At 42.4% G+C, this 11,947-nt stretch overlaps 1 protein-coding gene across 5 annotated transcripts in view; it reads right to left on the reverse strand.

The window, feature by feature from the left end:
• The window catches only part of LOC121085515 (ras-related protein Rab-10-like), a 31,159-nt gene extending 20,376 nt beyond the window's left edge, over nt 1-10,783 (reverse strand). Inside the window, exons 1-5 of one of the 5 annotated variants that reach the window (XM_040588247.1) lie at nt 10,547-10,655; nt 8,250-8,417; nt 4,860-4,909; nt 4,325-4,385; nt 3,120-3,258 (exon numbers count right to left, since the gene is read on the reverse strand). In XM_040588247.1, the coding sequence (XP_040444181.1) occupies nt 3,120-3,258; nt 4,325-4,385; nt 4,860-4,909; nt 8,250-8,260 (261 nt within the window). In that variant the 5' untranslated portion in view covers nt 8,261-8,417; nt 10,547-10,655. Of the gene's footprint in view, nt 1-3,119; nt 3,259-4,324; nt 4,386-4,859; nt 4,910-8,249; nt 8,418-10,546 lie in introns of all 5 variants that reach the window. The other 4 variants (XM_040588244.1, XM_040588245.1, XM_040588246.1 and 1 more) reach the window with 4 other exon arrangements.
• Nucleotides 10,784-11,947: the final 1,164 nt, after the last annotated feature.

The following is an 11,947-nucleotide window of genomic DNA, read 5'->3' on the forward strand; positions in this document are numbered from 1 at the left end:
GGTAATCTGATTGTAATAGCACTGACTGGCCAGTTTTCATAAAAATCAATGGAGTTTTTAGGAATGCAAAATTGCCTAGATTGTTATTTTCAACTGTTGCAAAAATGGCTTAGCACACTGAACAGATTTTTCAGAAAACTTTCTCTTTAAAGTCTCTATGTACAAAGAATTAAAAAATGTGGTAACTGAATTTTCTCAAAAAATCCTGTTTGAATGGTTCAGGTGCAAGCTTCACATCACCTATTAGTCTGGTGCTTACTGAAACCTGAATCTGTTTCCCTTTTAAAATTTTATTTAATTTTTCTACCCTTGCACATCTTAAAGGGTGCTGTAGCAACAGCCACTTTGACACTGGGCATTTATTTGCGGGAAATTAAATACTAGTTTGCATTCACAGACCAAAGCAAATGTAGGGAATGTCACCAACCTCCAGTAATTAATTTTCATGAAATGCCCTGTGTTTTAACAGTTATTGCTTAAAAACACTTATTTTGCAGTGAATGGCCCCATATATTTTCACCAAGACACTTCAGAAATTGATATCCCACTAGGACTGAATTAAATTTTTTATTATTATCTAGCTCTATTACAACACTCATTAATTGCTAGGTTTCAGATTGGTACAATCAATCATGCAATTTACATTCCCAGAAATTGTTTTAAATTGAGTATTTTTCCATTCTTTAAATTTTAAACTACAAAGTACCTTCAGGATTTAAGATTAAACAGTCTAAATATTAATAGCTTGAGCTTGTTTACACAAAAGCTTTTATGTGTCACGAACAGAAAGCAGGTTTGTGCAGGTGTGATTTCCTGATTGACTTAAGCAGATCTAAGCCTGTATGGCGGCTACTAGAGCTTGTCCCATCCTTGCCTTCATCCTAGCCATACAGTCCTGATACTTTCTTTGTGTTTATGGTTGTGCTTTTTAGCCCACTGAATCAACCATCCTGTTGATCTAGTTAAAGATGACAGGAAAAAATAACCCCTTTGGAGGCAGTGTGAAGACAGATCTGTATTTTATATATAAATTTATGCATATGGATAGATAAATAATGCATATATAGATATATATATAAATGGATATATATGGATTATCTGCATTTTCAGCTTCAGGGAACAGTAAACCTACTATCATACCATGTGCTGAGTTAAATCTTACCTAATTGTGAAATTTTACCACCACTGGCATGTCTGGCTAGGACTTTTGTTGGTTTGCCTAACAGTAGAAGGGCACATGCCTTTATTAACGAAGTAATAAAACACGGGTGTTAGTTTGAAGCGCGTGCAGACAAGCCAGGAAGAATACTGTAACGTCAAATCTCCTTTGTCACACGTTACTGAAGTTTGGCTCTGTTGCTACTAAGACTTTTAAGATGACTCTAAGGCCAAGGATAATGACATACTAGGTCACCATAGTAATGTTCTTAATACTGAGGTAATGTTTTACCAAGAGTATAAGATAGCCTATGTATATATTATTGGATATACGACCACGTGTAGTTCATTATTCATCCATATACTGAAGCTGTGAAGAGAGAAAAGGATGTGTTGGATGGTTTTATTTTGAGCCTGCTTTCTCAAGACGAGCTCTCCCATCCATCATACCACATTCCTACCAGTTCACAGAGTATTACAAAAACTGCCTGAATGGTTACTTGATTTTAATTAACAAAAACCACCACTTTGACTTGTACACAAGCACACTAACTTATACAAGTATGCTAACTACAAACATCCATGCTACTGCTTAGGGGAATCTCATTGCTCTCTATAACTTCATGAAAAGGGGAAGTGGAGTGGGTGGTGCTTATCTCTTCTTCCTGGTACCCGGCAATAGGACATACAGGAATGGCTCAAAGCTGCACCAGCGGATGTTTAGACTGGACATTAGGGAGCATTTCTTTACCAAGAGCATGGTCAAACACTGGAACAGGCTCCCTAGAGAGGTGGTCAATGCCCTGTCAGTGTTTAAGAGGCATTCGGACCTTAATAACGACCTTTAACTTTTGGTCAGGCACCTAGACGATTGTTGTAGGTCCCTTCCAGCTGAACTATCTATTCTAAAACTGACCTGCCTCTACCTAACAGCGAACACACCAAGAGAGACCCAGCAATAAAGACTCAGGGAACAAGGTTACAGGCAACTGAATGATCTGCTATCTAAGGGCTTTGTCCACTCCTCCCTCCCTGGTTCCTCCCTCACACTGTTTCCACACGTTCTTCTCCTGACATTCCTACTCCTACCTGCTTACTTGCACCAATTCCAGTAACTGTCAGACCTTTCTATGAACCTCTGAAACTCAGTGATGGAGCAGAAAACCATCCAAATGGTTTTGCTGTATTAGTTTGCTACCACATTAGAAAGTCAGAGTGAACCTCAGAGCTCCAACAAGCAGCTCCAGCAGCAGCACAGTGGGAGCCAGCATTCAGGAGCAGGAAGGGAGGTGGGAACGCGCTCTCCGTCTGGCAGCCACGTGCTGCTGAATCACTTCCCATGTCACATGAAGACACGTGTTTCTGGCTGCAGTACCACAAGCAGCTGAGCTAACCCAACAGCTCGCTGGCACCAAAAAGGGATTCTCCTTTTCCTCCTCCAGTTCCCCTGTCTTGAAATCATCCTCTCAAATATCCACCGAGGACAAAGAGGATGTTTCATTTTATTTGTTCCTTTTGATTCCTGGGATGAGGTAACTACACTGAAGTAATGAAATTAGGAAAGTGAAATCACTGGCTATGATATGGAATTTTGACATGGAAGCCAATTAAAATCCTGGGATGAGCTCACAGAGACTTGCTTGTGCATAGCCACACCAGTGACAAAAGCACCATAACCCATCGTGTACAAAACCAGATTGGAAGCTATGTTTTAAAAGTACTTCAGAAATCACTTCTGCATCACCATAGGCTTGTCCTGGATAACCTACACTGTACTCCAGTTTCAGATAACAATAATCCTACTATCATACTGTGTGCTGAGTTCAATGTAAGAAATTCTGGTTAGAAACATACAGCCCAAGTAACAATAATATATCTCACACAGTCATTTAAACCGTTTAACTGCAGTAACTTGTTAACTACCTTCATTAAAGAGATCAACCACTGTTAGATATATTTACCTCATGGATGTCTTTCATCCAGCTTGTTATACTTTGAAAACTGTCCAGATTTGTGATGTCATATACAAGAACAAAGCCTTGAGCACCACGAAAATAGCTAGTACTAAGTGTATGGAATCGTTCCTGGCCAGCAGTATCCCTGAAAGAAATTGTAAGAAATCACACACACAAACAAAAGATGATCAGACTGCAGAATCCCCAACAAAACCCACTTGTTTTAAGGAGTATTGTTCAAATTCTGAATGGTGTATCCTAATGAAAGGAACAAGAAAATATAAGGGTGAGAGAAAATCTGGGTGCCAGATACAGCAGTGAATGAAATACACTTGGAAATTTATTCTGAATAATACAGCCCTACTAGGGAAGCTAAACCAGCGGTTGAAATCTGAGTGTAACTTCAAGCCCACCACATGCCCGCTATAATCATTAAGATAAATACAACTCAGGTGATAAAAAAATAAATCTGGCGTACAAGCACTGCAGGAGTCAGATGACACTCCATATTCTGACAAGTCCTTTGTAAACTGTGACACAGACAGTAAGATGGTTTAGGTTTTGGGAAAAAGCTATAAAACAAGGATGCAGAAATTCCTACACATAATTATGCCTTAAAGAAGCTGTAAACAAGCCTCCAAGACTTTTGTATGAAGCAGGTCTAATACTAGTCAGATAATTCCTGTATAGAGTTACTCCTTGAGGTTAAATACTGGTAAATATAGACAACCTTCAGTACTGGGTGCCTGGAGAGATGGCTGTCAGTAGCCTATACAGCCTTTAGAAGTAACTTCAAAATCAAAAAACAGAGTGTAAGCTCCCAAAGATTCATCTTACTAGCTGTCCCTCAGTGACCTTTTTGAATGTGCATTTGATGGGTAATGAAATGTAGAATTTTCTTGTTTTGTAACTTCTATTTAGATTGTATATAGATTGTAACTCTATGCAATTAAATATACTTAATATGGATTGTAGATCTGCACTGTTTGTACGCTGCAAGCGTTATTGTTAAAGCAACTTAACGACAACTCTTTTTTTAACTTCCATTAGTTGCTACAAAAAATATGCTCCCCTAGGCCAAATTCAAATTTTAAAATGACCTAGTAGGAACAATTGAACTTTAGGAAGACACACAATTAACAGCAGATGAGATTTTTCATGCTGTAATGTAATTTAGCTGGTTCTCATTTGTGATATAAATTAAAACTTACCATATTTGAAGTTTCACTCTCATATCATTAAATGTTACTGGCTTTACTTTAAAATCAATGCCTAGAAGAAAGAAGAAAATGTGTCACGTTTCTCATAATAACATAAGATTCCCTTTGAAGACTTAGCTCTTCATAGCAATTTTGCTATTTATGAGCATAGCCTTTCTTAGCTCTCATGCAATTTTGAACAGAAAGTGAAAAGGAACTATATCAAACAAAGAATAACTAGCCAACCATATAGATTCAAAACTGGAGTTGTAAAAGGAAATTATTCAATGATGAAAAGAACTATGTGCCAATACATTACACAAATACAATACAAAGCAATGCCAATACAAAGCAATGGAGGGGCAAGTCAAAGTGAAGGTGCAGATACTCTGAAATTACATGTAGGTATCTCCATGAATAGGCAAGTGACATGACAGCAGTTTCATGGCCTATGCACAAGAATACTTGGCAAATATATTGGTGATTTCAGTTTTTTCCAGTTTCATCACAACAGTGTGGCAATGAATGGGGAGATAGAGATGCTCACAAAACTGTTTACAGGCACACCACCATTTTCCTGTCCTTACTTCCAAATCCCTAAAAGAAAAAAAAAAAAAAAAAAAAAAAAAAAAGAGAGAGATCTAGATATCTAGGTTACATGAACAGGAATAGGAATTAGCTGTACTAGAACATACACCGGATTTCATTCAAAATGAAGAGGATTGTCTACAGCCTTAATCATTGTGTATCCCAGATCCAGAGTACTAATGATGAAATCAAGCATTAGCACTTAAAATCAGTGCAGAATGTTGTCTCTACATACAATACAGATCTTTCCTCAAATATACTTTTCCCTACAATTTATAGTGTTTTCCTTTATTATATTATCAAATCAGTACTCCAAATGTGGTATATGATACCTGGATTTATGGGTTGTTGAAGCCTCAATCTTAATAATAGTACCTGCCAGCTATCAGCTGCTGGTTTAGAGTGATGCATTTCCTCACAGTTAGCCATTTTTTTCCCCAATTACGTTATTGCTGAAATCTGAAATACTGTTTAGCCATTTCTCTGCTCCTTTTTTTTCCCCCCACTGAAAAACAATAAGGCTATTTTGGTCAATTATATTAAGTGAAGTTAAGGTGACACTGCAATAGCTGGCCATACTGCATGGTCAAAATTCCGTAAGGTCAAAATATGGCTAACTTAACATGACTTCAGAGTGACTTTTCACTAGTAGTAATGTCATCTGAAAGAACTAAACAGATTGAAAAAGCACAAAAATTTTAAGTTAATACCACTGCACTGATTTTTGCAAGAACCTGTCTGCTAAAGGAAAGCATCCATGGCAGTAAACCAAAAATGCAGTAGAGGAAATGCTCCCTTCCCTTTTACCGATGGATGTATGGTGCACAGAACTTTGACAAGTACACTCTCACACACGTGATTCCAATGCTATTAACATTTTTGTGTGTATGTGGTAAAAAAGTTTAGGTAGATTTTTAAAATGATTATGATAATCATGTCCTTCACTTGATTAATTTTTATTGAAACTCCAACGGAAAGGAAAGATGAAATAATATAATTGGTATCTGTAGTTAGTATTACACAAAGCTTCTTTGATGGAATTAATAATGTCAGATGGAAATGTAATTTAAGTTAAATTTGCTCATGTAAGTTGAAATTCCAATGTGATGGAAAACATTTGCTCCTGAAATTCACTTGGTTTTGTTTAATTATCTGTATCACATTCTACAATTGATGTTAGAGTAGTTGAGAGGGACACAGTACACACTGGGAGGCTGGAAAGTCACTTTCAAATTGTGTGTTGGGAATACAGCAAAAAATTATAATCCAGCCAGGGATTCCCAGACCTATAGGAAACAGTTCTTAGTTGACACACATTTTAATAATAAATTGCTATAAGCATTTTTTTATTTATAAAAAGGGAAGCAGAGTGCTGAATCAGACTAAAACTTAATCTAAATTAAAATAAGGCTTATTGACTTCTTAAGTCAACTTCAAAATTTATTGACATGGAAGGTCAATGAATGTTAGTGAAAAACAGAAGTCAATATGTTCTGCATGCATGAATTGTTCATGTCTTTATATGAAATTTCCAGCAAACTTAGCAAATTGGAAAGACAGAAAAGAAAAATGAGAAATACAATGCCAAAGACAGCTCACAGATTTCAGATGCTTTTAGGCCCATGTATTATACAACATGATCAACAAAACAAAGCGAGCATTGATTACTGCTCTTGAGATAAATGTTATTTGAATGCTACAGCTTGTACTTGCTTCTTTTAAGCTGTCAAATAAAACCAAGAAGGGGTATGCTGGGTACAAGTTCAAACTCTAGTTGTTATTTCCAAGTTTTATAGCCATGAGAATAATTTATTTTCTTTATATTCCATTTAATAAATATGTCCATATTAGGACTGAGGCACCTTAAAGGCAATTAGGTCTAAACAGCATCAAAATAGTCAGCCACAGGGGAATTCAGCTGTGAATTGCCCCACTCTTCCCTCAGTATCTATAAATAGTCTTTGGCCATCTGCAAAAGTCCTCTTCAAAGAGGTCTTCTGCAGCGGCCTAAGCAAATTACAACACACTTTTCACCTCAATACAGCTAGCAAGTTCCTGATATAAAAGGCTTAACAAAATATGTTCATCCAAGGAAAATGCAAGTTTGTGTAGCTTAGCAGCATGCAACAGCGACAGCATGGACAGAGGGTGGTACATGTCTAGGTGCAGGCTCTACCTAGCCCACTTACCGTCACACAGTAAGTGCTCTGGGAACAGGGAAGCAGTTGGTATCAATTCCCATCCCCAGGCTGGGCAAGCACCCAGTCAGATGCTGCAGGTTGAGTTTACACCCCCTTACTCCTACACATACTTAATCCTTACTAGCTGTTGGTGCATTACTTGAATCAGACTTTTCCTGTACATGTCAAGGAATATCTGGAGTGGTATCTGAGCAGTCACAAGCACTGATAATTACTGGTTTGGTAAGAAAAGCAACTCATGGGATAAGATGGTTAGGAAAATAAAAGTGACAAAAAATCTAGCCTTGTAAAAAAGAAAACAACAAACATTAAGATGAGGATTAATACAAGTGTTGTAACACAGGACATGTTTACCTTCAATATGGTTCATTTCTGCTCATTACTTTCCTTCTGAAGCGAGTATCAAGGAATCTACACAGACTTCAGAGCTGGTTCTCTTATTCATTGTGCATTAGAAACAGATGTGTAAATGACCTGAATTTGCAACTTCATTCTTAATTTCTTTTTCTTTTTGTAAATGTAGGCATTAAAAAGCAGAAGTTTCCTTTTGAGGAAAATGTCAAAATAAAGTTAACTTTTTTAAAAAAAAAAGTCCTACAACGGGAGTTACACGACTTTCAACTATGACAGACTTGGGAGGATTCACACCTCTACAGAAATGTTTCTCACAGAAAACATGCATGCTGCCGGACCAGAGCCACTGTAATACAGCAAAGTAAGAACCTCACACCCTGTGAGATCACAATCCTGTTCACTTGTATACAAGGAGTTTTTTTGTTCATAAACCTTCTCTATAGCTTTATATGCAATGCCATTGTTTAAACAAAAATTTCTTCTTTATAGTCTATTCATAATACAATGCATCTACCTTACGATGCATAGAAGTTTAATTAGAAAACTGTAACTGGGTATAGTTTACCTAAACTGTGTAACTGATAAGGAGGAAGGGCACCCAGCCTTGAGTATTTAAGTGCTGCATAAAAAGCTTTAAATGAAAATGTACTGTGGATGTATTTTTTTTTCTTGCCCTCCCCCCCCCCCCCAATACATCATTTTAGAGAAGTTTACCACTACTGAAGCCTACTATAAAATCTTTGGGGTTATTTTCCCCCTGCAGTAACGCTAGGATTTTCCCTAGTAACGCAAACCTGTGATTCATGATGACGCAGAAACAAGACTTTCAACAACCTTTTAACTTCTGTGTCTACAACCTTTTGATGTTGAGGAAGATGCTGGTGCATGATTTTGTCAGGGAACTTGGATGGCGAGACTGCACAGCCTGGATAGTCTTCCACCTACTCGAATAACTGTTACAGCTGAACAGGTAGGGTGAAAAATCAATTAACATCAGGTAAGCATTCAATAGGCTGCATGACAGATAAGGATCATTTGACTGAGCCTGCATGAAACAGGCATTCGGATGAAAACAGCTGTTTATTTTTTTATGGTGTCAACAAAGAAGAAGACGACATTATGAGCAGAAAAACCATTACATTGTGTCTTCTTCATTTACACCATTATGAGCTACGACCTACAGGCCATTTTCTTGGTTGTAGCTGTTTCATGAAAAAGAAACTTCCACTTGCAACATTACTCTTTGGGAAGCCATCACTCACAACGCCGTTCATTAAAAGTCTAGGCTCTAACGTACCTCCTAAAATAGAATTAAATGGAACACAGCATTTCAGAAGTAACTTTAAAATCACATTCAGATAACAATAAATACCACACTTGGATGATTCGTTTACATTTCAGATAAATATCTGTTTTAAGCTTTTAAATCTCTCAAGAATAGGTTTCAGGAACAGTAATAAAACTAGTCAGGTTAATCTCAGTCTGTAACTGTAACAAAACTCTGTTGTCTTAACTATTCCTTGAACTATTTCAACCCACAACTTGGAATATATATTCTTAGCATCGTCACCATACATGAGTTTTTGACTCTGTCGTGGACTGAATTAAGAGCAAAAGAAATTGCACCTCAAAATAATAACCTCAGGGTCAGGAATCTGTGTTCCAATATAAAACACATAAACAAAACCAATGTTTATTTTCACCACCATTCTTTGGGACTCCTTGCTAAACTGGCAACAAGTTGCCTGTTACAAGGATCAATTTCACAACTTCACTGCCGGTTGCCTTTTTGCTCCTGTCAGATTCAGAAGCTGCTTTGCAAGAATGGGCAAGAAAATAAAAAAGCAGTTCAAGTTCAACCATTGTCATGTGGGCAGGTCAAGTCATCTCGTGAACGTTAAGTATTCTCTGGACCAGCTGCAGCCACAGCTACTGTTATTTATTCAGTTAAGCCAACTCCTCCCACACCGAAAAACGTGTAAGAGCCACGTATATTCCAAATGCAGGACACAGAGTTTCTCGTGCATACTTCAACACTCTCTTCAACAGCCCAAAAATTGAAAAAAAAAGTTCTTACACACACGCAAACTTTGAAAAATCTGAATTTCCCAATCAGAAATTGGGAAAACCTCCACAGCAAACCAAACCACAGCACACGTGTTCAGGCAGCGCGCCGTGGGGCTGGCACAGCGCGGCGGGAGCGCCCTGCGGCCCCGGGGCAGGCAGCGCCGTGGTGCGGCACCGGGCCGCCCCGATGGGGCACGGCTCATCGCTTCCATCGCGGCAGCGCCTCTCCTATCCTCATCAGCACGTGGTCACCTACAGTAGACGATACCTCGACTTTACACCGTTAAAGTTATTAGCACGAAGTTAAATCCCTTTCTAGCATGAAAGATGAACTGGGCGTTCTGCTGCTGTCTGACAGCTCCCTGAGGCAGACACCGTTTTCTCTGCACCCACGGCAGCGTACAGCAACGGGGCCTCCCTCTGGAGACGCGGGCAACCAGAAACAGTTCGGAACAAGTTGTCTTCCCAAGTTTAACATCGTTCTGAACGTCCCAGACAAACAGCAAGGGCAGCGCAGCCGCCGGCACGCAGCGGCTCTGGAGCCCGGGTGACGCGTTTCCCGACACCCCGTCAAACCTCCGCACAGGCTGAAGTTGCCGGTCGCGGCGGGACCCACGCAGCAGTAACCGAGGGCGCTGAGCCCGCTCCGAGACCGGCAGCGCCGAGCTGCCGCCGCCGGGAAGGCTGCGCTGGAAACGCGCGCCCGCGGCCTGCGGGCGGGAGGCGCGGCCGGGAGCGGGCGGCGAGGCGCGGGCGCGCAGCGGGCGGCCAGGCGACCGCCGGCCCCGCGGGGCACACGCCAGTCCCTCAGCGCGGCCGTGCCCACGCAGCCGGCGGGAGACGGGCCCCGCGTGGCGGCGTGCGTGCGGAGGCCGTGCGGCGGGCTGGCGGGCACCGCGGGTGCGGGCCGCGGCGCTGAGGGCCGGCGGGTGCGCCTGGGGGGGCGCGGGCAGGTGCCAGCCAGGGGCAGCGGGACAGCGACGGCGGGGGGCGGCTGCCCGCGGGCCGGCCCGCGGTCACTCACCGATCGTGGCCAAGTAGGAGGAGGTGGGATCCCCGGCGGGCGGCGAGCCGGGCTCCGTGTACCTCCGCACGATGGAAGTCTTCCCCACGCAGGACTCCCCGGCCATCACGATTTTCACCAGCAGCGCCGGCCTCCCCGCACCGCCCTGCCCCTGCCCCGCCATGGCGGGCGCCGAGCACCGGCCGGCCCGGGCCGGGCTCGGCCGGGGTGGAGCGGGGCGGGGGCGGCAGCGCCGCGGGCCGCCCAGCTGCGAGGGAGCGGGCACCGCCCCCGCCCACGGTGCGGGGGGGCCGGGCCGGGCCGGGCGCCATCTCCGGCGGGGCCGCCGCCCCCCGCCCCGCACAGGTGGGGCGGGCCGCACGGAGCCCCGGATGCTGTCGCGGCGTGCTGGGCTGCGGGGGCGTGGGGTGAGGGGGGCGCGGGGTGAGGGGCGGTGCTGTAAACCGGTTTTGAAGAATAATTAGAAGAATAATGCCTTTTTTTTTTTTTTTTTCCCCAATGTGGCTGAATGTCGCCGTCGTTACGCCAACCGAAAATCTGCGCACGTGCTATACAAAATACGAAACCGGCCAAGCTCTGAATTATTTGATCCCCGTGTTTGCTAAAAAGTTAAAAACTGAGGCCGAAATGGTTGACGCGGGGTGCTGTAAGCCGATGCTGTGGCCGGCAGCAAGCCCAGAGCAGTCACCGTGGCCGGGTCCCCGGGGCTACTGCAGCCGGGCTGTGCTCGCCCACCCTCCCTTGGCGGCCACCAGCTGCATTCAGATGACAGCCACTTCAGATGACAGCCACTTCAGGTGACCACCGCTGGCACGCAGCATCCACCCCACTGCGTGGCGGGGCCACATCAGACCCCTTACAGATCCTGCGCAGGCTTCCACATGCCGCACTTCAGCCACTGCCCTGAATCAGGATTATGAAATTATGCAAAAATGCGGGGTTTTTTATGACGTTTCATCTCCAGGGAGGAAAGAGGGAACTTTCACAACCCCCATAACGCTTCCCCTGTGAAGTACAGGAATAAAAGTCTGATTTCTCATTGCTTCCTAGCGTTACAGACAGAGGAAGTAAGTTTTAAGAGCTTCCTCTTTTTCACTTTTGATTCGTTCTCATCTGACAAAGTGACCTGTAATGTACAAAAAGAAAAAATAAAAAAAGATAATAAAATATCTTCAGTGCAGACTTGCAGAGTGTATGTAGGAATGTTTTTACCAGTATCCCACATCGTCCAAATTGTAAGGCACTTGGCCATTTGCTGATGTGCACATTGAACTCGTCCAGTGTTGTAAATTTAGGAATGGGATATATTTGAATTAAAAGTGCTAACAGACATTTACAAATATTTGTGGCTGTCTAGGCCTGCAATGACTCCTGACAGATTCTGAGACCTTCATTTTTGAA

The sequence above is a fragment of the Falco naumanni genome, chromosome 3 (assembly GCF_017639655.2).
Source record: "Falco naumanni isolate bFalNau1 chromosome 3, bFalNau1.pat, whole genome shotgun sequence".
In the NCBI taxonomy this organism is placed as follows: Eukaryota; Metazoa; Chordata; class Aves; order Falconiformes; family Falconidae; genus Falco; species Falco naumanni.